This window comes from Anser brachyrhynchus (assembly GCF_964034855.1).
Source record: "Anser brachyrhynchus genome assembly, contig: SCAFFOLD_339, whole genome shotgun sequence".
Taxonomy (NCBI): domain Eukaryota; kingdom Metazoa; phylum Chordata; class Aves; order Anseriformes; family Anatidae; genus Anser; species Anser brachyrhynchus.
The window spans coordinates 88306-112621 of NW_027664120.1; the positions used below are offsets into that span (position 1 = coordinate 88306).

General features: G+C 56.3%; 3 protein-coding genes and 2 long non-coding RNA genes across 21 annotated transcripts; all 5 read left to right on the forward strand.

The window, feature by feature from the left end:
- The first annotated feature begins 7 nt into the window (after positions 1-7).
- Positions 8-2220, forward strand: LOC308186248. Its single transcript, XR_013943992.1, has 4 exons — positions 8-1002; positions 1426-1518; positions 1724-1885; positions 2015-2220. It is a non-coding gene; the product is annotated as an uncharacterized lncRNA (long non-coding RNA).
- A 765-nt stretch (positions 2221-2985) lies between these two features.
- On the forward strand, positions 2986-8693 carry LOC308186242 (Fc receptor-like protein 1). The gene is made up of 9 exons (XM_080608371.1): positions 2986-3397; positions 3478-3672; positions 3813-3982; positions 4561-4728; positions 5719-5760; positions 6534-6830; positions 7196-7537; positions 8146-8250; positions 8323-8693. Exons 4-9 carry the CDS (start codon positions 4698-4700, stop codon positions 8421-8423), a joined length of 918 nt encoding a protein of 305 aa, XP_080464497.1. The 5' UTR covers positions 2986-3397; positions 3478-3672; positions 3813-3982; positions 4561-4697; the 3' UTR covers positions 8424-8693.
- Positions 5767-6298, forward strand: LOC308186247. Its single transcript, XR_013943991.1, has 2 exons — positions 5767-5959; positions 6057-6298. It is a non-coding gene; the product is annotated as an uncharacterized lncRNA (long non-coding RNA).
- Positions 8694-8833: 140 nt separating the features above from the next.
- On the forward strand, positions 8834-16769 carry LOC308186241 (uncharacterized protein). 8 transcript variants are annotated; one of them, XM_080608363.1, is made up of 11 exons: positions 8834-9944; positions 10341-10415; positions 10722-10787; positions 11225-11296; positions 11596-11667; positions 12027-12128; positions 12489-12596; positions 13228-13329; positions 14338-14445; positions 15262-15413; positions 16432-16769. In XM_080608363.1, the coding sequence occupies exons 1-11, from the start codon at positions 9836-9838 to the stop codon at positions 16462-16464; spliced, it is 999 nt and encodes a 332-aa protein (XP_080464489.1). In that variant the 5' UTR covers positions 8834-9835; the 3' UTR covers positions 16465-16769. The 8 variants fall into 8 exon arrangements, with proteins under 8 accessions (XP_080464489.1, XP_080464490.1, XP_080464492.1 ...); XM_080608364.1 differs by having other exon boundaries at positions 15262-15377; XM_080608366.1 differs by lacking the exon at positions 15262-15413.
- Positions 16770-18294: 1525 nt separating this feature from the next.
- On the forward strand, positions 18295-23227 carry LOC308186245 (snRNA-activating protein complex subunit 2-like). Of its 10 annotated transcripts, XR_013943986.1 has the most exons (9): positions 18295-18522; positions 19502-19621; positions 19697-19765; positions 20315-20485; positions 21060-21356; positions 21722-21768; positions 21846-22063; positions 22680-22784; positions 22857-23227. XR_013943986.1 is itself a non-coding variant. In XM_080608379.1 (5 exons), the coding sequence occupies exons 1-5, from the start codon at positions 18325-18327 to the stop codon at positions 20871-20873; spliced, it is 579 nt and encodes a 192-aa protein (XP_080464505.1). In that variant the 5' UTR covers positions 18295-18324; the 3' UTR covers positions 20874-21053. The 10 variants fall into 10 exon arrangements, 4 of the variants coding, with proteins under 4 accessions (XP_080464505.1, XP_080464502.1, XP_080464503.1 ...); XR_013943985.1 differs by having other exon boundaries at positions 21722-22063; XR_013943987.1 differs by lacking the exon at positions 21722-21768.
- Positions 23228-24316: the final 1089 nt, after the last annotated feature.

Here is a 24316-nt window from a genome sequence, read left to right on the forward strand (position 1 = left end):
TGTTGGGTTTAGGTCTTGCGGGTTTCATGGGAAGGTGTGTCTTTCCATCCTCCTTCCTGAAGTGTGTGTATTTGTGTTTGCTTGTGCACAGCCTCGGGATCATGGCAGAGGAGGTCTCTGGGTCTTAGGGTTGTGACTATTTCACATTTCAGTCTAGACGTGCTGTTGGCTCAGAGAAGAGCCTCAGGGTTGATTTGTGCGTCTGCTCTATCTCACACCTAACCCACAATGCTCCCATTAAACCTGTTTTTTTGCTTGCCTCTGAAATTCAGCCTCATTTCTGATTTTTCACAGCACCTCCTCTGTGGATGAGCGTGGTGTTAACCAGGCCTGCCCCATAGGGCTGAGTTTCCCTTCCTATACAAGAAGACAGAAGGCACTGTGCCCTGGGCATTGCCTTGCTGCTTTGACCTCAGTCATCGCTCACAAGGATGCAGTCGGCTGTTGCTTCTTCCAGGCAACCCAGTGGCACCTCCTCGAGGTCTTCTTAGCCCCAGGAGGTGATCAGGGAGTCCTTTTGGCCAAGACGAGGAGGAGCAGGGCATTTCTGTGTGAATACTTAAGGTTTGCCTACACAAAGTCAAGTGAGCCAGTCTTGCATGTGAGAACCCCAAACTCCTTGAGGAGCAGCGCATCTTAACCCATGGGTCCAGCTGGCAAAGGAACGATTTGGATATGGAAGAGCTGTTTCTTTTCCACCTTATTTCAGGAGGGCTTCAGGAAAAGGGTAGCTATGAGACCCCAGGCTTCCTTCCACTCCACACCAGGCTTCAAAGACACGGTGGCCGAAGGAAGATTTTTCTTCAGCGTCTCCCACTGCCATAGCTGCAAAGCAAGGCAAGACAGAACCTTCCCGCAAGGACCTGCTGAAGTTACTGCGAAGGCAGCAGTCAGTTTGCCCTGCGCTTGGAGTCACTCTGACCATCCGTCCTGATTTCACTTGGGATCGGGTTAATTTTCCTCCCAGTAGCTGGAACAGTGCTTGGGGTCTAGCATCGGTCGGTGAGTGGTGAGCAATTGCACTGTGCATCACTTGCTTCGTATATTCCTTTATCATTATTTTTCCCCTTCCTTTCTGCCCTTTTAAACTGTCTTTATCTCAAACCATGAGCTATTACTTTTTTTTTTTCCTTTCTTGCTTTTGTATTCTGTTCTGTCCCCTATCCCTCTGTGATGGGAGGGAAGTGAGCAAACGGCTGTGAGGTGCTGAGCTGCTTGCTGGGTTAAACCACAACACTAGTCCTTAAAAAGTTCTGTCTTTTTAGATAGAAAGCAGAGTTTAGATAGAAGCAGAGTATCACTGCTTCTATCTCTTTCCTGACAGCCTCGGCTAGCTAGAGACTTAGCACGTCCCATCTGTGTCACTGGACAATCCCCCGTTCTTATTTTTATTTTATTATTTTTTATTTTAAACCATTCCTGCAGCTGGGGAAGGCGAAGCTGGGATTTAACCCTGTGATGTCCTCTGAGCTAAGCTTTGGGAAACACAAGTGTTAGACAGCAGCAGCCTGGAGTCCGGTGAGTTCTCATCTTCCTCTGTGTTTGTATGTGTTGGGGAGATGATGATATGGGGGAGATGGCGATGTTATGGGGGAGGTGACGATGATGTTATGGGGGAGATGACGATGCTATCGGCTCAGACACAACATGCTGCTACACATTAAAACTCTGCTTGATTTCGAATCTCCCTCTTTACAAATGCTACCTATTTTTGGCCTTCCAGCTATCCCAGTGTGCAGTGGAACGCTGCACGGCGTGAAGAAGCAACGTCCTAGCCGCTGCTTGAGGTTGTCGGGGGCCCACGTTTCTTGCATCTCCTTGTCAAGCTTTCTCTCTTCCAAGGTGGACCCTGCTCATCTCTCCCCAGCTGTTATTTTTTTGTCAGGTGGTGTTTTTAGACTGCTGAGTCCTACCCCCGCCTCCTCACAGCACTCTGGAGAGGGGTTATAACCCGTGTGAGTTATCAGAAAGGCTTATTGCAATGAACTGGCTGAATTGTTATGTGATAAAACAGAGTCTGCATGCACAAAGGAGCCCAGAGGAACCGTTGCAGGGGAAGGAACCCATGGGGGGACCCAGGCTGGAGCGGTTTGCTCCTGACGGATGGACTCCATGGGAAGAAGAGCCCCCACGGGATCAGCTCGGGAAGGAGGCATCCCCTGGGAGGGATCCCACATTGGAGGCGATGATGACGTGCTTTACGCTGACCATGGCAGGTGATGAAGTGTTCTGTGCTAACCACAACCCCAATTCCCCGTTCCCTTGTGCCACTCGGGGTGAAGAAGTGGAAGTGGGTGCTGGGGAAGTGGGGAGGGTGTTTTCAGTTTGCTTTTACTTTCACATTGCTCCATTCTGTTGCAATAAGTTACACTGATCTCCCTATGCTGAGTCTGTTTTGCCCATAATGATGATTGTTGAGTGATGTTCCTGTTCTTATCTCAACCCTTGAGCCCTTTTTCGTTGTATTTCCCCCCCCCCCTTCCCCTTTGAGGAGTGAGAGAAGGGTTGTGGTGGCATTTGGCTGCCTGTCGGTGTCAAACCACAGCAGAAGGTGCAGAAGAGCTGTTCCCTTGACCTTACAGTAACAGCAAGATTTTCTTGCTTGTGTCCTAGAGGTCTGACCTCACCTCGAGGACTGTGAGTGTTAGTCACAAGTAGCTCTGTCTTTGAGGAACTGGAATTAACCTATCTGGTTTCAAGCTTTCAATGCAGATTAAAAAAAAAAAAAGTTGTGCAAGAGCTTGTTGTGCAGCTAGGGACTGGCACAGGATGGGGTTGTGGGACTTTTGTGGGACTTAGAGCTGATTTCTTATCTCTTGTCCACCCTGAGAAAAAACAGAAGTCGCAGTGCAAGAAAACTTCTGGTTTTCATTACCGCTGTTCTTCTTCTGTGTTTTTTTTAAAGTATGAGAGCGCTGGAATTTGTGCTGATGCAAGCAACACAACAGCTTGTTTTCTGTCAGCGAATTAATGAGTCATACAGGGGAGAGAGTTCTATGTCAAGGCAGCTCCTGCAAGCTGAGTTTACCCTTCCCTCAAATGTGTGATCCAGTATGCGTGCACCAAGTAGTCCCATGGACAGGGATTTCTGCTCTGATCCCTGGTGAACAAGTCTATCTTCCTATGAATTGTATGCCTAACTTCCTTCCCAGGCCTTTCTGCACTCTCTGAACACAGAGAAAATGGACCATCTCACTGTGCACACTCTCTCCTTCTGATTTGTCATTTTCTGATCTAAGGAGAACAAAAAGTGGATGGGCTGTGGACATTTGGACCTGTACCTGCAGCTTCAGCATCACACAGCCAAAGGATGGTGGACCACACACGTGCACCAACACCATAATCAATGGGCTCGGAGCAGTCTGGTCCGTGAAGAGCAAAGCCATCAGGATTAAAGGTAAGCTACGCAACAGTAGGGCTCTCTCTCCACTGTCCTGGACAGCTCTGTTCTTCCATCACACCTCCCTCTATCCACAGGTACTTTCCTCCAGGTCGCAGGCCTTCCATTACCCTGAATTTAATGAAGCACAATGACAGCAGCATTCATTTTTCTTGAAAAACCTTGTTTTGAGGTCACCAGGCTCAGTTCTCTCTACAGATGCTTTTCAAGACCTAGATATGTGTCATTGAAACCTAGGTGGTTAAAGAGGAAGGAAGAATGGAACCCTAAAGGTATATATTTGCTTTTTTTTCACCATCCAGTCCCACACTTGGTCTGAACATTTCATCTGGAGCCACAGGGGAGGGCTACCACCTCTTCTTCCTCTTACACAGCTCCTGTAAACAAGGCAGTGAATGTTTCACTTCTGCAGGGAAGATCCTGAGGCCACCATCGCAGCCGAGGTCACCTCGCTGGAGATGAGCGCTCAACACTAATGATCCAGTGCCGTAGGAAAATGACACAGGGAACTGTACTCGTGACTACAGAGGAGATAAGTGGAGGTGCAGTGGATTTGGTCCTTCCTCAGCGGTGTTGTGAAAGGTAACTTCCAGCTTTTCCCCTCAAGGGCCTCCTTTTGCTTTCTCGGGAGCGGAAACTACCCCGACAGTGATAAGCGAAGGCCACCCCTTACATCCCACCTGCGTTCCCATAAAATGCTTCCCATTGTGGAAAACAAATGGTCAAGGCCATCGCCGTGTTTCATCCCTGCTACTGTCTCCCCAGTGGAGGATAATTTCAATCACCTTCCTCATCCTCAGGGTCTTCCTAAGCCAACATTCACAGACTGGTTGAAGTTTGAAGGGAACTCTGGAGGTCATTTTGTCCACCCCCCTGCACGGAACAAGAGCAAAGGGTCTTGCTCCTCTTGCTCCTCTTGTCACCCATCATGAGGAAGATGTCCAAGGCAGGAGAGAATGGATAAAAGCCACCTTCTGTCCCCCAACTTAAGGTGTGGATGAGATAGGCTGTGGTTCATTGGGCAAAGAGAGTGCCCAAAGGGCATGAAGGGAGAAATGTCATCTGAAAACATGATGACAACACACAGAGAAACACAGAATTAGGGTGTAGTTCCCTCACAATTCTCGGATGTGGTTCGTGGCTTCCATTTATTTCTGCAGCACTTCCTCTTCCTCCCCCCGTGAGCCCCGGGCTCAAGTCAGACCGATGGAGAGAGCAGCACGGAGCAACCAGACAGCGCATCCCGCTCCCGGGCAGTCCGGCTCAGAGCCCTCGGTACCCCCTGGACCGCAGTGACATGATTGCCCCCCGCCTTGTGATGTTCCTCAGTGAGTCCCCATGTCCCGGCTTTGCCTCCTCTCCTCTCCTCTCCTCTCCTCTCCTCTCCTCTCCTCTCCTCTCCTCTCCTCTCCTCTCCTCTCCTCTCCTCTCCTCTCCTCTCCTCTCCTCTCCTCTCCTCTCCTCTCCTCTCCTCTCCTCTCCTCTCCTCTCCTCTCCTCTCCTCTCCTCTCCTCTCCTCTCCTCTCCTCTCCTCTCCTCTCCTCTCCTCTCCTCTCCTCTCCTCTCCTCTCCTCTCCTCTCCTCTCCTCTCCTCTCCTCTCCTCTCCTCTCCTCTCCTCTCCTCTCCTCTCCTCTCCTCTCCTCTCCTCTCCTCTCCTCTCCTCTCCTCTCCTCTCCTCTCCTCTCCTCTCCTCTCCTCTCCTCTCCTCTCCTCTCCTCTCCTCTCCTCTCCTCTCCTCTCCTCTCCTCTCCTCTCCTCTCCTCTCCTCTCCTCTCCTCTCCTCTCCTCTCCTCTCCTCTCCTCTCCTCTCCTCTCCTCTCCTCTCCTCTCCTCTCCTCTCCTCTCCTCTCCTCTCCTCTCCTCTCCTCTCCTCTCCTCTCCTCTCCTCTCCTCTCCTCTCCTCTCCTCTCCTCTCCTCTCCTCTCCTCTCCTCTCCTCTCCTCTCCTCTCCTCTCCTCTCCTCTCCTCTCCTCTCCTCTCCTCTCCTCTCCTCTCCTCTCCTCTCCTCTCCTCTCCTCTCCTCTCCTCTCCTCTCCTCTCCTCTCCTCTCCTCTCCTCTCCTCTCTTCCCTTCCTTCTCACTCCTATACTTTATTCCCTTCCCTTCCCTTCCCTTCCCTTCCCTTCCCTTCCCTTCCCTTCCCTTCCCTTCCCTTCCCTTCCCTTCCCTTCCCTTCCCTTCCCTTCCCTTCCCTTCCCTTCCCTTCCCTTCCCTTCCCTTCCCTTCCCCTCCCCTCCCCTATTAGATGCCCTCACCATGTAATCCTCGTTTCCCCCTTCACTCTCACACTCAGTCCTTCTCCCCTCTTCTCTTCCAGCCACCGTGCATCTCCTGCCCTGCCAGATGGTCTCCGAGGAAGGTAACTCCTCTGGGGTCTCCTTAAACAGGGGCTGAGCTGCTGGGGGCACGGCTGGATTTGGGGTCCCACAGGTGTGACTGTCTGGGAGACCCTCAGCCTCATTCCCCCTCCCCATAACAACCCAGTGGTGAAATTGGGTGCTGGGGATTTTTCGTTATCTCACTTTGTTGAGGTCCTGCCTCGTGTCAACACACTGGTGGTGAGTGGAAACCCCTTGAGACCGAACCCCTTCCCGGCCCTCTCCTTCCCACACCTGCTCCTCCTATTTTGGGTGTGGGTCAATGGTATTTTTGTAGGGTTTGCAGCTGGGGGCAGGTAGGGAGGTGGAGACCAAACGTGTTTTCCCAGTGGCTGCTGTGGAGGAGCATCAGCGACGGGTTTTACCCTTCACCCTTAGCCTTTTCAACCCCCCTTCCCCATTTCCTATTTTCATAAATTACCAAGTTGCAGCAAAAAAAAATAAAATTGCTTGAAAGCACATTAAGGACATTTCTGCCGGCATGGCAAAGCTGCCCAGGGTGTGGAAAGGGTTTTTGCAGTCTCCTTTCTTTCATCACTTCCCGCAGCGGGACGCAACCTTGTGCTGAATCCCAAGGAGATAAAATGAGTCATAGCCCAGAGACATTTCTGCTTTACGAGGTCCCCTCTGTGCTTTATTGTATTCCTTGAAATGAAAGCCAGTTTCTTTTATTTGCGTGGAGTTAGTCCCTTCTGCCTCTGCTCCTTGCACCTCACCTCCGTCCCCCCTGCCTGTCTCCCTCTCTATCCCCCAGCCGCAGTCCCTGCCCCGACCCTCTGGGTGCTGCAGGGACAGAAGGAATATTTCTTTGGAGACGCTGTCACGCTGGTGTGCACCACTCCCCCCAGCATCACTGGGAAGCTGACGTACCAAATTTTTGGCGAGGCTGGCTGGGCAGTTTCAGGATTTAGCTCGACGAATAACTACACGTTTGAGTTCGTCCTCTCCCGAATGCAACACAGGGGGCCGCATTTCTGCAGCTATTCCCTCAAGCAAGGTCGGAAGCAGCTCATATCCCCAACCAGCGAAAAACTGGTGATCAAGATTGGAGGTGAGCTGTGTGATTTCTTTATCTTTCTCTCTGCTTTCTCCCTCCTCTCTGAGAACTATTCAGATGCCCAAACGTGGGTGTCAGCTATCGCCCCGCAATGTGACAACTCACCTGGAAATCAGGATTGGTGGGCTTTGTGGTTTAACCCAGCCCATCGCCAAAATCAGTAGGATTTCTGGGTGGAGGATTTATCTTTCTGGGACCAGCATGGTCTGGAAGGTGGCTGCCACTGGCGCTCTTCTCATGTCGTGGCAGGAAGCCTACAATCCCAAGCTTTGCTGCATGCAGTGGGAAGGCAAACAACTGGAGATTCGTTTGTGCTGTCCTTATTGCTACGTCTCCATTTATTCCTCCCCTTTTCTCAGACCACCTTCCCCAGCCCCTGCTGACGGTGGAGTCCCCGCTGGGAGAGGTGATGGCAGGAGATCTCCTGAGCATCATCTGTAAGGCCCCTGGAGACGCCACTGTACGGAGGTTTCGCTTCTACAGGGATGGCCAAGAGGTCCTCCCTACGACAGAAGGCTCTGAGGACAATGCAGCAGATCACGGGGGCAATTTAAGGACTTCCATGGTCCTCCAGCTCCCACGTGCTGGTCCCCAACAGAGTGGAAACTTTACCTGCAAGTATGAGGAAAAAAAGCCTGAGAGGTGGATCCCGTCCTTCACAAGCCAAGCCGTGTCTATCAGTATAAATGCCCAAAAGAAAGGTGAGCTGGCCATCCATCCACCCACCTAACAATCTGTCAGTCCATCCACCACCAACCCATCCATCCATCCACCCATCCATCCATCCAGTAACCAGCCCATTAAACCATCCCTCTCTCCATCTGTCCATCCGTCTGTCCCTCCCTCTCTCCATTTTTTCCTGAAACGATTCCATTCCAGTCCCTGTACGTTCCTCTCCAAACTAGCTGATTTTTGCACCGGGCAGCTGCTCTATCTATCCGATCACCATCCTTCTGTCCATGACTCAGCCCACCCAGTCTTGCACCCACCTCTCCCTCCCTCTCAGCCCTTCCATCACCCCAACCACCCCAAACAAGTATCGAGCATCCCTCTGTCCACCTTTATGGCTCAGCAGCCTCTCCTTGGCCTCCCGAGCCATTGTTCCCAAATTTCTCAGTGCCTCCTGCAGAGCCAAGCAAGCGGGGAAAGTCTTTGGGTGTTCAGCACTCAGGACCTGAGCAGAATGCCTGGAGACGGAGGGGTGGGGAAAGGGAAAGAGAGATGGTGGCGGAACGATGCTCACAGCCTTCCCTCCGTCAGCACGCATGAACTGTGTCTACATCTCCTAACCTGTCCCACCCTCTTGCAGGGAAGAGCTGCTTCCTTCTTCTACGGCTCCTGGTTGTGGGCGGCTGCTTCCTCACCATCAACAGCCTCATCCTCCTCTTCTTCTGGGCCCGGGGGAGAACCAAAGGTACACCCTGAGCTGAGGGGGGAATCGCCCCACCTTTGGGCTCCCCACCACCCACCTCGCTCCTTCCCGCAGACGCCTCGTTCCTGTCTGGAGCCAGCCCTGCCGGGATCTCCCAGCTGCACGCCAGATCCCCACACACCCTTCAGGAGGAGAATAAGTATGAGGAACACTAATGAGAGGAAGATGCTGTGGGCGATTCCACCCCCTAAAGACCGCTCCCTGCTGAAGACGCATCCCAAAAGACTGGTGTGCAGCCAAACGGGTGCTCACCTGTGGGAAAACAAAGCAAGAAACGGTTCCTGGGAGGATGAAAGAAGTAGAAAGGGGTCGTTTCACGTGGTAGAGGGGAGGGAGGAGACATGGACGTTGTCGGGAAGGGTGATTGTGAAAGAGAAAATGAAGAAAGACCAGAAATAAAAATGGAAATTGTGAGGAAAAAGAAAGGAGTGAGAAAGGGTGAGAAATGAAATGGAGAGACAAACAGTGTGAGTGAAAAATGAAAGCATGGACAGAGGCTGAGACAGAGTGAGAGAGGGATGGGGAAGAAAAGGGATGCCAGGAGCATCGAGGAGGGCACGACGGTGGGAAGAGCAGGTTGGAGAGGTGAAGGAGAAGAAAAAAGGTGGAAGGAGAGTCCCCAAATCAGAACAAGCCCTTGTGCGTGTCATTAACTGGATGGCCACCGCTGTCACCTCGCCTGGTTGTCCCGGTGTGTTAGGGATGTTAGGGCATCCAGGGAGGGGTGGGAGAGCCGCTGCAGGTGGGGTGGGTGGCTGGGGGCTCTGGTGTTTGGGCTTTTGGAGGGGAATGTCCCATAGCCCATATACGTGGGAGCTGTGGGGCTGCAATAGGAGGATGCTGGAAATGCAGAGACTGGGAACGTGTGAAAATGTGGAGGTGGCATTTGAGCCCCTGGGGGTGGCGTACAGGGAACTGGGGGGATATTGGGGTGGGACGTTAAGGAGTGAGTGGTGGATATTTGGGGCATGTGCGGGGCTATGGGATATGGCATGCCACCAGCACTGGATATGAGGGGAATGCAGGGATGTGGGGAAGCTGCGTGATCAATACGGGAACCTGAGCTGATGGGGGCGCGCTGGGAAATCTGGCTATGGATGGCACTAAGGACAGGGGGCTTTGGGGATACGGCAGGCTGCTGGGGAGGGATATGGGGGCAGGAAGGAGATGGCGACCCTGCCGATGGGATACAGAGCGACTTTGGGGCAGTATGAGGCTGTGAGATATGAGGACAGCGGAACCGCTCTCTCCTGTCCTCCGCGGCCTTATCTCCACCTCGCAGCCTTCCTTCCCCTCCAGCCTCTTTCTGCCATGCCCTCAGCCCCCGGCAGCCAGCAGTGGATGAGAAAGAATCGATAGAGGGGAGGGAGCGTGCTGCCGGGCCATGAGGTCCCAACGCTGCTCCGTGACACCGGGAGGGCTGCGAGGTCACAATACCTCTCGGTGATGCAGTGCTGGGCCGTGACATCCCGACACCCCATTGTGACGCTGGGCCAGCCCACAGGCACTGCTCCGCACCGGTCCTGACAGCAGCAGTAGCTGCAGCTGCAGCGGCGGTGGTGGAAGCATGGTGCGAGTGTGGGGAGCCACGGCCCCTGCCTGCGTCCTCTTCCTCCTGCTGGTGGCCCTGTGTGCCCGGGGTGCCCAGGCTGCGCCATGGCGACCACCGGGAGCAGGTGGGTGGGCAGGGCCGGGGCCAACACCAAACCCTGGGCGGCATGGTGCTGCGCGGCACGCGTATGGATGGAGGGGACGGGGACGGGATGGCAGCAGGGCCGGGCGGGCACCGCGGGCAGGGGGCAGGCAGGAGGCAGAAGCCCCGCAGGGTGGCACGGTGGGGCCGTGGCTGCTGCGGGGTTGTTTCCTGCCGGGGGGGCCGGGAGCGGCGCTGGGGCCGAGAAGCCCGGGTCTGAGCCCCTGTGGGGCTGAGGCCGCTGGCCCCTCTTGGGAAATTTCCACCTGCATCTTTGTCCCGTGACATTGCCTCAGCCCCCTCAGTCACTGCAGGGTGCTGGGGAAGAGGGAGAGCACAGCATGCCATGGCAACGTCTCTCATCTCTGCTTGATTTTAGATGATGACGATGTTGGCTCTCGATATCCAGCTTCTCAGCTGGATCATGGTTTGGAGCCTCAGGAGGATCCCCGAGGTACGTTGCGAGTGTGCTTCCTTGAAGGAAGATGGCTAATGGGCTGTAATAGTTTATTCAGGGTCTTCCAAGCGCGTTTGTGCCTTGAGGGGGCTTGCACAAATGAGCCCTGAATATTTCTTCACTTGGAGAGATGCCACCCCTGCCCCTCTCCACAGAGAGGGAAGAACCCAGGCTTTTCTTCCTGTTTGGGCCATGTCATTACCTGAGCCCCAGCCAGTGCCTCCCGGTCACTGAGGAAGAGGCAGGCCCCAAGAGGCAATGGAAGCTCCCCTTACCTGTGTCTGATCCCACTTGTGCCCACAGGCAGTACTGGTCAAGTGCCTCCATGGAATCCTGCTCCTGAGCCTGCCAGTATGGGTCCCACAGGTGGTAAGTTGTCCGTGTTCATTTCCTTGCTGTTTGTTAACGGTTTGTTGAGCTAGCTCAGCAAGGGTTCAGCTGCTCACTGGCCAGGGGGCTTCTCCATGACAAACATGGATGATCATTTTTCCCGGGGTCTGCACGCTCCCCCTGCAGTGGGGTCTTCCTTTGTGTCCAGCAGAGATCTTCCCGGAAGAAACACCTGAGGGGCCACATCTTTGGCGGCGTGGTCCCTGCGGGGTGTTGCGCACAGCCTGGAGAGAGGATTTGGGAAGAGGCCAAGAGGGAGCCTCCAGCTCAGCAGGCCCCTTTGCGGCTTTGGAAATCCTGGCTCGTGTCTGGGTCCCACATCCTTGCCTGAGCCCCCTCCAGTCGCTGCAGGTCACTAAGGAAGAGGTAGATCACACCACGCACGGGGAATGTTTCTCTTCTGTGCTTGATTGCAGCAGTTCTCGTAGGCTCTGGCTACTCGACACCTCAGCCTGATGTGGACCACGAGCCTCAGGTTAATCTGCCAGGTAAGTCAGCGGAAGGCAGGAGCATCTAGGTGCTGCAGAGCCAGCAGGCACCTTGCGCTTGAGTTGAGACCTGGGGTGGGCACGGGGAGGGCCCTTCTCCGGGCAGCTCCACGCACGCTTAGTTTGTACCAGCACGGTGCCACTGCAGGCACCCAGCAACTGTTTGCAAGATGCTCTGGAGTGGCAGGGAGAGACGAGTGCCGTGGAGCAGTCCCCTCTTTGAACCGCATTCTCTGTCACTCTGGTCAGAAGGAGTATGTTGGCGTAGTTCACAGGAGGGACTCCACTTGTGTTTACAGATGGGACCGAAGGCGAAGGTGATGCAGGCTCCCAGACGGGTTCCAGGACTGAAGCTCTGGGAGATGGCCTGGGTAAGTTGTGGCTTTTGACTTCCTTTGAGAGCTGCCAGCTCAAAGCCCAAACGTCAGCCAGGCATCTCTGCAGGTGGGAAGGTATAGACCGGCACGTGTGTGTGCCCTGTCAAGGCACGAGCCCTGGTATGCTCTCCTACTGAGCTATTGATGTAGATGGCGCTGGGACAGAAACTTCTCACGGGGCTTTGGTTGCAGAAGTGTCCCCAGGGAGGGCTTTGCCAGACCCTCGGCTGCTTCCTGCGCTGGAGCCCAGCTGGTATCCCAGGGGTGGGAAGTCATTTCACTGACTTCACAAACGAAGCCCTGGTCCTCCAAATTGCACTGGTGCCAAAGTTAACTTCCTACTTTCTGTTCAGGTCCTCTAACAGCGAAGGACAATGCTGAAATAAGAAAATCTTCCCCAACATCCCCTGACATCATAGAGGATCTCATAAAGGAGTTAGAGGAGGCAGCACATGGTGGGTATATTTCACTCTGTCCGCCATAAGACTTGGGAAGGTGAGGTTCTAAATCCATGTGTGGACACACCGTAACCTGCACAGCAGGAAGGGATGGATCAGAGCGGAGACACTCAATTTCACACCTGGCAGGCACTGGTGAGCGCCAGAGAAGGCCGAGAGCCTCTGCTGCCGCTTGTGGGTCACGCCGTGTCCCAGGGGCAGCTGCTAGCCCAGCACTACCATAAGTGGTCCGAGCTGTTCCGTGCAAACATTGGGATCCAGCCAGCAGCAACTGGTGTGTGCTTGCAGCTGTGCCCAGAATATGGTTCAAGGAGGAGCAGTTCCTTGTAGTCACACTGTCCTGCTTTCTTTCTAAAGAGCTGGTTAGAGAGACTGTGCCGAAGGAGGTGCTTTGGCGAGGAAGCGGTCGCAAGCTGCCACTCCCTGGCAAAATTACAGGGGCAACACAGGCAACTGCCCCACCAAGTAAAGGCTGTTTCTTGGTCATCCGCTGTCACCAACCAGAACCAGCATGCGTGTGCAGGTTCTTGCCCTGGTACCCGCTCTTGCAGCTCATGTCAGCAGCCAAACCCAAGAGTGTCAGTAGGCAGCAAGTGTTGCAGAGGAAGGCAGGAGTGGCTCCCTGAGGATGGCTGTCTTCCCCGGGCTGTGGCAGCATGTGAGAGCAGTGCAGCGGAGAGACGCTCACAAAGCTCTGTGGCTGTGGTTAGAGAGGGGTCACCTCCCAGCGCACCCAGTTCCCAGGGATTTTGGAACCTTGCTCTTGGGGGAACGAGGCCGTCAGAAGCCCACTGAGCAGACGATGGGAAACGGGACCCCTCCTGTGAGCTGAGGCCCAGAGTGATGCCCTGACCCAGTGCAAACAGGGCACTGCCATAGAGCTACTGATGTAGGTGTCGATGTGACAGAAACTTCTCACGGGGCTTTGGTTGCAGAAGTGTCCCCAGGGAGGGCTTTGCCAGACCCTCGGCTGCTTCCTGCGCTGGAGCCCAGCTGGTATCCCAGGGGTGGGAAGTCATTTCACTGACTTCACAAACGAAGCCCTGGTCCTCCAAATTGCACTGGTGCCAAAGTTAACTTCCTACTTTCTCTTCAGGTCCTCTAAGAGCAAAGGATAAAGCTGAAAGAGTAAAACCTTCCCTGAGGTCCTCTCACATCACAGGGAAAATCAGAAAGTACTTCGAGAAGGCAGCACCTGGTGGGTATATTTCACTCTGTCCGCCATAAGACTTGGGAAGCTGAGGTTCTAAATCCATGTGTGGACACACCGTAACCTGCACAGCAGGAAGGGATGGATCAGAGCGGAGACACTCAATTTCACACCTGGCAGGCACTGGTGAGCCTCAGAGAAGGCCGAGAGCCTCTGCTGCCGCTTGTGGGTCACGCCGTGTCCCAGGGGCAGCTGCTAGCCCAGCACTACCATAAGTGGTCCGAGCTGTTCCGTGCAAACATTGGTATCCAGCCAGCAGCAAAGGGCTTCTGCTGAACTTGTGTTCAGCTCCTGCACAGCGCTGCTTGCAGCTGGGCGAGTTCAAGGCAGGAGGCACAGCCCAAGCAGTCCTTGCTGTCTCATTTGCCGGGAGACACATGTCACTGCAGGGGAAAAGCACCCTTGGCGCTTACCTCAGTTTCAGCTGATTTAGCTGTCCAATTCTAGTTGGGTTTCAAATGACTTGGCTGTGCTTCTCCTCTTGTTTGGGGACTGTGGGCTCTTCCCTGATGCCCACAACTGTGCCCACAACATGGTTCAAGAGCTTGCGGCTCAGCCTGATGTGTGTGACTCTTGCCCTTCCCATGGGATGGAGTCAGCATGATGGGATGGACATGCTTCTCAGAAGGGCTGTTCCTGCCTCTGAACTGGATGCAGCTTTTTTCTGTCCTCTTTGAAGGCACGAATTGAGCAACATCTTGCAGTGTGCCAAAAATGCACTATGTGCGATGTGAACAAGAAGATCTCCTGCAATCTCCTGGTCTCGCAGCAGGCCAGATTTTGCTGTCTGTGCTGGTAGACTGCCAGGAGTCGAACACTTAGATTTTTCTTTGTGAATGACATGTTGTTTGGAGTAGTGAGTACCTCCCCCAGAAGCCCAGGCCGTAGCTTCTAAACTTTAGGGATGTCTTTTGAGAAGCACTACCTTTCAAAGATACCGTCCTCGAAAGGAGGAGCGGTTCCTTAGGGTCACACTGTCCTGCTTTCTTTCTAAAGGGCTGGTTAGAGAGACTGTGCCGAAGAAGGTGCTTTGGCGAGGAAGCGGTCGCACGCTGCCGCTCCCTGGCAAAAGAACAGAGCCAGTGAAGTCAACTGCCCCACCAGGTAAAGGCTGTTTCTTGGTCATCCGCTGTCACCAACCAGAACCAGCATGCGTGTGCAGGTTCTTGCCCTGGTACCCGCTCTTGCAGCTCATGTCAGCAGCCAAACCCAAGAGTGTCAGTAGGCAGCAAGTGTTGCAGAGGAAGGCAGGAGTGGCTCCCTGAGGATGGCTGTCTTCCCCGGGCTGTGACAGCATGTGAGAGCAGTGCAGCGGAGAGACGCTCACAAAGCTCTGTGGCTGTGGCTAGAGAGGGGTCACCTCCCAGCGCACCCAGTTCCCAGGGATTTTGGAACCTTGCTCTTGGGGGAACGAGGCCGTCAGAAGCCCATTGAGCAGACGATGGGAAACGGGACCCCTCCTGTGAGCTGAGGCCCAGAGTGATGCCCTGACCCAGTGCAGATGGGGCACTGCCTCACTGGCACTCCTGGGCTCCCGAATTTTGTTCAGTTTTGTCCCTAAGGCTCCGAGTGTGCCTCGAGCAGCGAAGGTGGGCAAGCGCCTAAGACCTTTTAGAACTCCAAAGAGCTGGGGGAGCAAACCTGAGACACTGGGCCCTCAGCATTATGGCAGGGGAAACAAAGGATGGAGGGAAAACAAAGCTGAGAGGCAAAAGGGAGGCTCCAGAGTGCCTTGAGTTGCAGTGCCTTTGGCAGATTCCCCAGCTTCTGCTGAACCTCAGGAAGCATTGCGGCCTGAGGATTTTCACTTGCTCAAAGATGCTAACCAAATGAAACAGAACACTTCCTGGCAATGTCAGACCTCCGGTGAGATTACCAGTAGTGCGCAGGACACAGCAATGTCCACAATTGTTCTTGCAGGCGTGGATGGGGAGAACAATGCAAACACTGCGAAGCCCCAAGATTTCCTAAGTTTCTGCGTAGTAGTCAGTGCAGTAGTCGTGACTCCCCTCCTGCTTGTGATAGTTGCGTGCTGGGTGCGTGAGTATTCGGCGTTGGAGGCAGAAAAACCAGTGAGTTGTTGTTCCCCCGCTCCCTCTCCTCCTCTCCCCCTCCCAAATTCGTTACCGTATCTTTGTCAACATTATTATGTGGCTGCTGCCAGCCAGGAAGCAGTTGTCGTTAGCGTATTGTGAAGTGAGCAGTTAGTTTTTGACCAGACTCTTCTGAAATTTCTGCTGTCCAGTGCTTTAGGTGGCCTCTAATTCCTGGGCATTCTGTTCTGGAGCCCATTTTTCTGTTGCTGGTCTTAGCGAAGCTTGGCCCTTCCGCAGCAAGAGCAGAGCCAGGGACAGCCGTAGGCAAAGCGAGGTCAGGAAGAGAAATGCAGGAGCTGAGAGAGGGTGCCATCAGAGAGAGAAGCGCAGCAGTGCCAGTTCCCCCCCAGCACAAGGCACCCTGTTCTGGGATGCCCTGAATTGCAGGTGTCCGCCTCAGCCAAGGTGTGCCAGCTACTGGGAGCATGGGGATGAGCCCTGCCAGCTGCGGGCATTGCCTTGGAGAGGGGCAGTCGGTGTGTCACAGCCGCACCTGAGCGCTGCCAGCGTGCGTGTCCTCAGCACACACAGAGCTTGTGTGTTTAATTACACATCCCAAAGAGCGGATGGGCAGCACCTCCCCGAACAGGGAGCCGAGGCCGTCACCTTGTTGGGCCAGGGCCAGGGCCGGGCAGGGAGCTGAGTACTGGTCCTTGCAAGGCGCTCTGGGGAAGGGCAGCCGGTGGCTGTTGGGACCCGGTCGTGCTGAGCCCGGCTGTGGACCCCTGTCTCTGCGGGGGCCAGGTCTTCTTGCTGGGACAGCACGTGCAGAGCAGGCAGGTCAGGATGGCTGGCGAGGCGCTGGGGAGGAGACAAGCTGGGGCAGGATGTGGAGGGGAGCAGAGTCCCAGCCGAGGGCACAGGGCACCCTGTTTTCTGCACAGAGCACTGTGTGCCCACAGCTCACGCACAGCCGGGTGCCTGCACCCTGCTGCCTCGCACCCGCCTGGCACCGCAGCCGCAGCACGGCCTCAGCAAGTTCCTGTCTCCGCAGGCGCCTCGCCGCAGCCCAGGCAGCCCAGACTGACACCCGCAGCCGCTCCGTGAGCCCCTACAGGCAGCCTGACCACCGTGGTACGCCTGAGAGCCAGGCCCGACGCCAGCGGCCACCATCAGTGCCTGGAAGAGCGGCCCGCCTGCCACCAGCCCGGCCTCCACGGCCCCCAAGCCCGGCAGCGGATCAGTGGAAGGTGCACGACCGGCCCAGCAGCCCCCAGTCCTCGTGGACACAGACATCACCTCCACGGCCCCCTCCACCCTCTTCCAAGGGCTGGGGCAGCCCCCCCCGGGATGCAGCCTTGGCCACACTTCCAATAAATATTGAATAATACAGCACAGCAGTCCGGGTCTTATGTACAGCGACACCCAGGAACCCACAGCAGGACTTTGTGACTGATCGAGAAGTAACCCTGAGGGTCCTCGGTGCTGGGGGTCAGCCAGACTGTGCCCACCATGCAGGGAACGCAGGGGAAGGGAGCTGGGGAGCAGCACAGCAGGAGCAGACAGAAGGGCTGTGAGCGCGGCAGCGACCCTGCACAGCGCTCACCCGAGAACCCCCTGCTCAAACTGGCAGTGCCGCAGCCACACACAAGCGCGGGCCCTTCCTGATCCTGGGCCGAGGCCAGGCTCCCCACAGCCAGCCCTCCTCAGGTCCTGACCCTGCACGGATGGCCGATTTTGGCCAGGGCGCCCCATGCCAACGCTCCCACGGCTCAGCTCTCCTCAAGGGGTACAAGAGAAAAATCCCAGCTCATTGCCCAAGTCTCCCTTGTGCTGGGCCCCACAGCTGGATGCTCTGCTCTGGGGAGGGGGGTTTCACGAGGGCACAGCACACGGGGAGAACGGCTTTTCACTGGTGACGATAGCAAGATTGAGTGGCTGAGCAATTACAAAGACAGCTCTTCCTTTCCGTAGCATATTCTCCCCTTTTTAAAGGACAGGCTCAGCTCAGTTTTTACCAGATTGTGGTGTTTTTTATTTATTTCTTTACAGCATGCAAACAGTGTGTAATATACTTCTTTTTGCTGCACTACCATCCTGAGTGGAACAACAGCTATTAAGACTAGAGGTAGAAAGAGGCGACTGAGGGGAGGCCTCACGGCGGCCCTCAGCTTCCTGAGGAGGGGAGTGGAGGGGCAGGCGCTGATCTCTTCTCTCTGGGCACCCGAGGGAACAGCACGGAGCTTCATTGCCTCAGCCCCCTCCAGTCGCTGCAGGTCACTAAGGAAGAGGTAGATCGCAGCATGCTCCACACACGCTTACTTTTGTACCAGCACGGTGCCACTGCAGGTGCCCAGCAGCCGTCTGCAAGGCGCTCTTGAGTGGAAGGGAGAGACGAGTGCCGTGGAGCAGTCCCCCGATTCTCCCATCAAAAAGTGCCCCCATTCCGAAGCCTTTGGGTACACCTGAACTCCCCTGGGGAGCCTTTATGCAACCCCACACAACAGGACTCTGCGCCTTCTCTCTCTCCAGACCCTAACCCTAATTAAGGCCCCCCCCATAGCCACTAAGACCCCCCCCCCAAGCCATTAAGGATCCTCCCTGGGACCCCCCCAACCCCCCCCCCCAGGATATTAAGCCTAACCCTAATTACACCCCTAATTAAGCCTCCCAACCCAAGCCTTTGGGTAGACCTGACCTCCCTTTGGGAGCCTTTACACAGCCCCACACACAACAGGACTCTGCGCCTTCTCTCTCCAAACAACCCTGACCCTAACCCTAATTACGCCCCTAATGAAGCCTCCCAGCAGCAGCCTTTGGGTAGACCTGCTGTCCCTTTCTCCTCCCCCCCCGAACCACATCTCCCAGCACCCCCCGGCGGGCCGTTCCCTCCCAGCTCCCCCCGTTTCCACCCCGTTTCGTCGCCCTGACGCCATCTCTCCGCGCCATGAAGCCTCCCCCCCGGCCCCGCCTGGTCCCGGCCCGCTTCGCCGAGGCCCCGGCGGGGAGGCCCCGGGCCGCGGCCTGGTCGCTGCGGGAGAAGCGATCGCTGCTGGCGGCGCTGCGGGCCCAGGCCGCCCTCGGCCTCCCGGAGCTCCAGGCCCGGCCGCTGCGGGAGAGCCTCCCCCGGCGGAGCGAGGCCGAGGTGGGCCCGGGGGGGGGCTTAATGGCCCGGGGGGGGTCCTTAATATCCCGGGGGGGCTTAAAGTCCATGGGGGGGGCTTAAAGGCCCGGGGGGTCCTTAAAGGCCCGGGGGGGGGGCCTTAATATGCTTGGGGGGGTCTCAGGGAGGGTCCTTAATGGCTTTGGGGGGGGGGGGTCCGTAATATGCCCGGAGGGGGTCCTTAATTTATTGGGGGGGGGGGGGGGTGTTGGGAGGGGTCCCGGGGAGGGTCCTTAATGGCTTGGGGGGGGGGGGTCCTTAATATGGCTGGGGGGGGCCTTAATATCCCTGGGGGGGGGCTCTTAATGGCCGAGGGGGGGTCATTAATGGCTGGGGGGTTCCTTAATATCCCCCGGGGGGGGGTCCTTAATATCCCCGGGGGGGTGTTGGCGGGGCCCTGGGGAGGGTCCTTAATGGCTTGGGGGGGGAGTCTTAGTAATCTGGGGGGGGGGCTTCGGGGTGGGGGGGGGACTCCTGGAGAGGGTCCTTAATGGCTTGGGGGGGGGGGGGTCCCTTAATATGCCCGTGGGGGGGGGGGGTGGTCCTTAATAACACGGGGGGGTCCTTGGGGGGGGGTTGGAAGGGGTCCTGGGTCCCCAATTCCTTGGGGAGGGGGCTTGGGGGGGTCCCCGGGGGGGTCCTGGGTCCCTGCGTACCCCAATGTACATGGTGGGGGCAATGGGGGGGTACAATGGGATGGGGGGGGTCTGGGGGTGCACCGGGGGGAAATGGGGGGGTATATGGGGGTGGGGGGGGTGCACGGGGGGGGGCTGGGGGTACACGGGGGGGGGCAACGGGGGGTTTTGGGGTGGCAATGGGGGGGGGGGGCATATCAGTGGGTCCTACGGGGTCGGGGTGGGTGGCAGCTCCCGGGGGCTGGAACTACGGGATATTTTTGGGGGGGGGCTATGGGGTATTTGAGGGGGGGGTCCCTAATTCCTGTGCCCCCCCCCCGGCAAAGATCCTCGGCCTGGTGTCGCGGCTGCGGGGCCGGGCGGCGCGCGAGGCCGTGGGCACCCAGCACCGCGCCTGCCTGGAGGAGCAGCGGCGCCACCGCGCCCGGCGCCCGGCCCCCATCGAGGTGAGGACCCCCCGCCCCAGGGGGGGGGACACGGGGGGGTCATATTTGTGGGTTTTCTCCTCCCCCCCCCTCCAGGTGTGGCTGGAGCTGGCACAGACGCTGGCGGAGGGCGTGGAGGAGGCGGCGGCGGCGGCGTTTTCGCAGGTGGGGGGGGTAAAAAATGGGGGGGGGGTAAAAGTGGGGGGGGTGGGGGTAAATTGGGGGGGGGGACCGGGGGTAAAATGGGGGGGTGGGGTAAAGTGGGGGGGTTGGGCGTAAAATGAGGGGGGGGGTTAAATGGGGGAGCCCAAATTGGGGGGGGTGGGACAAGGGGGGTGAGGGTAAAGTGGGGGGGGGGGGGTTGGGGATAAAGTGGGGGGGGTAAAATGGGGGGCTGGGGGTAAAATGGGGGGGTTGGGGGTAAAGGGGGAGTAAATTGGGGGGGTTGGGGGAAAATTTGGGGGGTTGGGGGTAAACCGGGGGGGTTAAACGGGGGGGGCTGGGGTTAAAATGGGGGGGGGGACCGGGGGTAAAATGGGGGGGTGGGGGTAAAGTGGGGGGGGTTAAATTGGGGGATAAAATGGGGTTAAAAGGGAGGGTCCTTAATGGCTTGGGGAGGGGGAGTCTTAGTAATCTGGGGGGGGGGGGGGGGGGGCCTTAACATCGCCAGATGGTCTCCGAGGAAGGTAACTCCTCTGGGGTCTCCTTAAACAGGGGCTGAGCTGCTGGGGGCACGGCTGGATTTGGGGTCCCACAGGTGTGACTGTCTGGGAGACCCTCAGCCTCATTCCCCCTCCCCATAACAACCCAGTGGTGAAATTGGGTGCTGGGGATTTTTCGTTATCTCACTTTGTTGAGGTCCTGCCTCGTGTCAACACACTGGTGGTGAGTGGAAACCCCTTGAGACCCAACCCCTTCCCGGCCCTCTCCTTCCCACACCTGCTCCTCCTATTTTGGGTGTGGGTCAATGGTATTTTTGTAGGGTTTGCAGCTGGGGGCAGGTAGGGAGGTGGAGACCAAACGTGTTTTCCCAGTGGCTGCTGTGGAGGAGCATCAGCGACGGGTTTTACCCTTCACCCTTAGCCTTTTCAACCCCCCTTCCCCATTTCCTATTTTCATAAATTACCAAGTTGCAGCAAAAAAAAATAAAATTGCTTGAAAGCACATTAAGGACATTTCTGCCGGCATGGCAAAGCTGCCCAGGGTGTGGAAAGGGTTTTTGCAGTCTCCTTTCTTTCATCACTTCCCGCAGCGGGACGCAACCTTGTGCTGAATCCCAAGGAGATAAAATGAGTCATAGCCCAGAGACATTTCTGCTTTACGAGGTCCCCTCTGTGCTTTATTGTATTCCTTGAAATGAAAGCCAGTTTCTTTTATTTGCGTGGAGTTAGTCCCTTCTGCCTCTGCTCCTTGCACCTCACCTCCGTCCCCCCTGCCTGTCTCCCTCTCTATCCCCCAGCCGCAGTCCCTGCCCCGACCCTCTGGGTGCTGCAGGGACAGAAGGAATATTTCTTTGGAGACGCTGTCACGCTGGTGTGCACCACTCCCCCCAGCATCACTGGGAAGCTGACGTACCAAATTTTTGGCGAGGCTGGCTGGGCAGTTTCAGGATTTAGCTCGACGAGTAACTACACGTTTGAGTTCGTCCTCTCCCGAATGCAACACAGGGGGCCGCATTTCTGCAGCTATTCCCTCAAGCAAGGTCGGAAGCAGCTCATATCCCCAACCAGCGAAAAACTGGTGATCAAGATTGGAGGTGAGCTGTGTGATTTCTTTATCTTTCTCTCTGCTTTCTCCCTCCTCTCTGAGAACTATTCAGATGCCCAAACGTGGGTGTCAGCTATCGCCCCGCAATGTGACAACTCACCTGGAAATCAGGATTGGTGGGCTTTGTGGTTTAACCCAGCCCATCGCCAAAATCAGTAGGATTTCTGGGTGGAGGATTTATCTTTCTGGGACCAGCATGGTCTGGAAGGTGGCTGCCACTGGCGCTCTTCTCATGTCGTGGCAGGAAGCCTACAATCCCAAGCTTTGCTGCATGCAGTGGGAAGGCAAACAACTGGAGATCCGTTTGTGCTGTCCTTATTGCTACGTCTCCATTTATTCCTCCCCTTTTCTCAGACCACCTTCCCCAGCCCCTGCTGACGGTGGAGTCCCCGCTGGGAGAGGTGATGGCAGGAGATCTCCTGAGCATCATCTGTAAGGCCCCTGGAGACGCCACTGTACGGAGGTTTCGCTTCTACAGGGATGGCCAAGAGGTCCTCCCTACGACAGAAGGCTCTGAGGACAATGCAGCAGATCACGGGGGCAATTTAAGGACTTCCATGGTCCTCCAGCTCCCACGTGCTGGTCCCCAACAGAGTGGAAACTTTACCTGCAAGTATGAGGAAAAAAAGCCTGAGAGGTGGATCCCGTCCTTCACAAGCCAAGCCGTGTCTATCAGTATAAATGCCCAAAAGAAAGGTGAGCTGGCCATCCATCCACCCACCTAACAATCTGTCAGTCCATCCACCACCAACCCATCCATCCATCCACCCACCCACCCATCCATCCATCCAGTAACCAGCCCATTAAACCATCCCTCTCTCCATCTGTCCATCCGTCTGTCCCTCCCTCTCTCCATTTTTTCCTGAAACGATTCCATTCCAGTCCCTGTACGTTCCTCTCCAAACTAGCTGATTTTTGCACCGGGCAGCTGCTCTATCTATCCGATCACCATCCTTCTGTCCATGACTCAGCCCACCCAGTCTTGCACCCACCTCTCCCTCCCTCTCAGCCCTTCCATCACCCCAACCACCCCAAACAAGTATCGAGCATCCCTCTGTCCACCTTTATGGCTCAGCAGCCTCTCCTTGGCCTCCCGAGCCATTGTTCCCAAATTTCTCAGTGCCTCCTGCAGAGCCAAGCAAGCGGGGAAAGTCTTTGGGTGTTCAGCACTCAGGACCTGAGCAGAATGCCTGGAGACGGAGGGGTGGGGAAAGGGAAAGAGAGATGGTGGCGGAACGATGCTCACAGCCTTCCCTCCGTCAGCACGCATGAACTGTGTCTACATCTCCTAACCTGTCCCACCCTCTTGCAGGGAAGAGCTGCTTCCTTCTTCTACGGCTCCTGGTTGTGGGCGGCTGCTTCCTCACCATCAACAGCCTCATCCTCCTCTTCTTCTGGGCCCGGGGGAGAACCAAAGGTACACCCTGAGCTGAGGGGGGAATCGCCCCACCTTTGGGCTCCCCACCACCCACCTCGCTCCTTCCCGCAGACGCCTCGTTCCTGTCTGGAGCCAGCCCTGCCGGGATCTCCCAGCTGCACGCCAGATCCCCACACACCCTTCAGGAGGAGAATAAGTATGAGGAACACTAATGAGAGGAAGATGCTGTGGGCGATTCCACCCCCTAAAGACCGCTTCCTGCTGAAGACGCATCCCAAAAGACTGGTGTGCAGCCAAACAGGTGCTCAGCTGTGGGAAAACAAAGCAAGGAACGGTTCCTGGGAGGATGAAAGAAGTAGAAAGGGGTCGTTTCACGTGGTAGAGGGGAGGGAGGAGACATGGACGTTGTCGGGAAGGGTGATTGTGAAAGAGAAAATGAAGAAAGACCAGAAATAAAAATGGAAATTGTGAGGAAAAAGAAAGGAGTGAGAAAGGGTGAGAAATGAAATGGAGAGACAAACAGTGTGAGTGAAAAATGAAAGCATGGACAGAGGCTGAGACAGAGTGAGAGAGGGATGGGGAAGAAAAGGGATGCCAGGAGCATCGAGGAGGGCACGACGGTGGGAAGAGCAGGTTGGAGAGGTGAAGGAGAAGAAAAAAGGTGGAAGGAGAGCCCCCAAATCAGAACAAGCCCTTGTGCGGGTCATTAACTGGATGGCCACCGCTGTCACCTCGCCTGGTTGTCCCGGTGTGTTAGGGATGTTAGGGCATCCAGGGAGGGGTGGGAGAGCCGCTGCAGGTGGGGTGGGTGGCTGGGGGCTCTGGTGTTTGGGCTTTTGGAGGGGAATGTCCCATAGCCCATATACGTGGGAGCTGTGGGGCTGCAATAGGAGGATGCTGGAAATGCAGAGACTGGGAACGTGTGAAAATGTGGAGGTGGCATTTGAGCCCCTGGGGGTGGCGTACAGGGAACTGGGGGGATATTGGGGTGGGACGTTAAGGAGTGAGTGGTGGATATTTGGGGCATGTGCGGGGCTATGGGATATGGCATGCCACCAGCACTGGATATGAGGGGAATGCAGGGATGTGGGGAAGCTGCGTGATCAATACGGGAACCTGAGCTGATGGGGGCGCGCTGGGAAATCTGGCTATGGATGGCACTAAGGACAGGGGGCTTTGGGGATACGGCAGGCTGCTGGGGAGGGATATGGGGGCAGGAAGGAGATGGCGACCCTGCCGATGGGATACAGAGCGACTTTGGGGCAGTATGAGGCTGTGAGATATGAGGACAGCGGAACCGCTCTCTCCTGTCCTCCGCGGCCTTATCTCCACCTCGCAGCCTTCCTTCCCCTCCAGCCTCTTTCTGCCATGCCCTCAGCCCCCGGCAGCCAGCAGTGGATGAGAAAGAATCGATAGAGGGGAGGGAGCGTGCTGCCGGGCCATGAGGTCCCAACGCTGCTCCGTGACACCGGGAGGGCTGCGAGGTCACAATACCTCTCGGTGATGCAGTGCTGGGCCGTGACATCCCGACACCCCATTGTGACGCTGGGCCAGCCCACAGGCACTGCTCC

Bases quoted from the DNA above. Each gene is read 5' to 3' on its own strand.
- LOC308186242 (XM_080608371.1), top strand. From the start codon at position 4,698: ATGATTGCCCCCCGCCTTGTGATGTTCCTCA. The intron at 4,729-5,718 runs GTGAGTCCCCAT...CTTCTCTTCCAG, and splicing joins CCGCCTTGTGATGTTCCTCA to CCACCGTGCATCTCCTGCCC. The intron at 6,831-7,195 runs GTGAGCTGTGTG...CCCTTTTCTCAG, and splicing joins ACTGGTGATCAAGATTGGAG to ACCACCTTCCCCAGCCCCTG.
- LOC308186241 (XM_080608363.1), top strand. From the start codon at position 9,836: ATGGTGCGAGTGTGGGGAGCCACGGCCCCTGCCTGCGTCCTCTTCCTC. The intron at 9,945-10,340 runs GTGGGTGGGCAG...GCTTGATTTTAG, and splicing joins ATGGCGACCACCGGGAGCAG to ATGATGACGATGTTGGCTCT. The intron at 12,597-13,227 runs GTAAAGGCTGTT...CTTTCTCTTCAG, and splicing joins ACAGGCAACTGCCCCACCAA to GTCCTCTAAGAGCAAAGGAT.
- LOC308186245 (XM_080608376.1), top strand. From the start codon at position 18,325: ATGAAGCCTCCCCCCCGGCCCCGCCTGGTCCCGGCCCGCTTCGCCGAG. The intron at 18,523-19,501 runs GTGGGCCCGGGG...CCCCCGGCAAAG, and splicing joins CCCGGCGGAGCGAGGCCGAG to ATCCTCGGCCTGGTGTCGCG. The intron at 19,622-19,696 runs GTGAGGACCCCC...CCCCCCCTCCAG, and splicing joins GGCGCCCGGCCCCCATCGAG to GTGTGGCTGGAGCTGGCACA.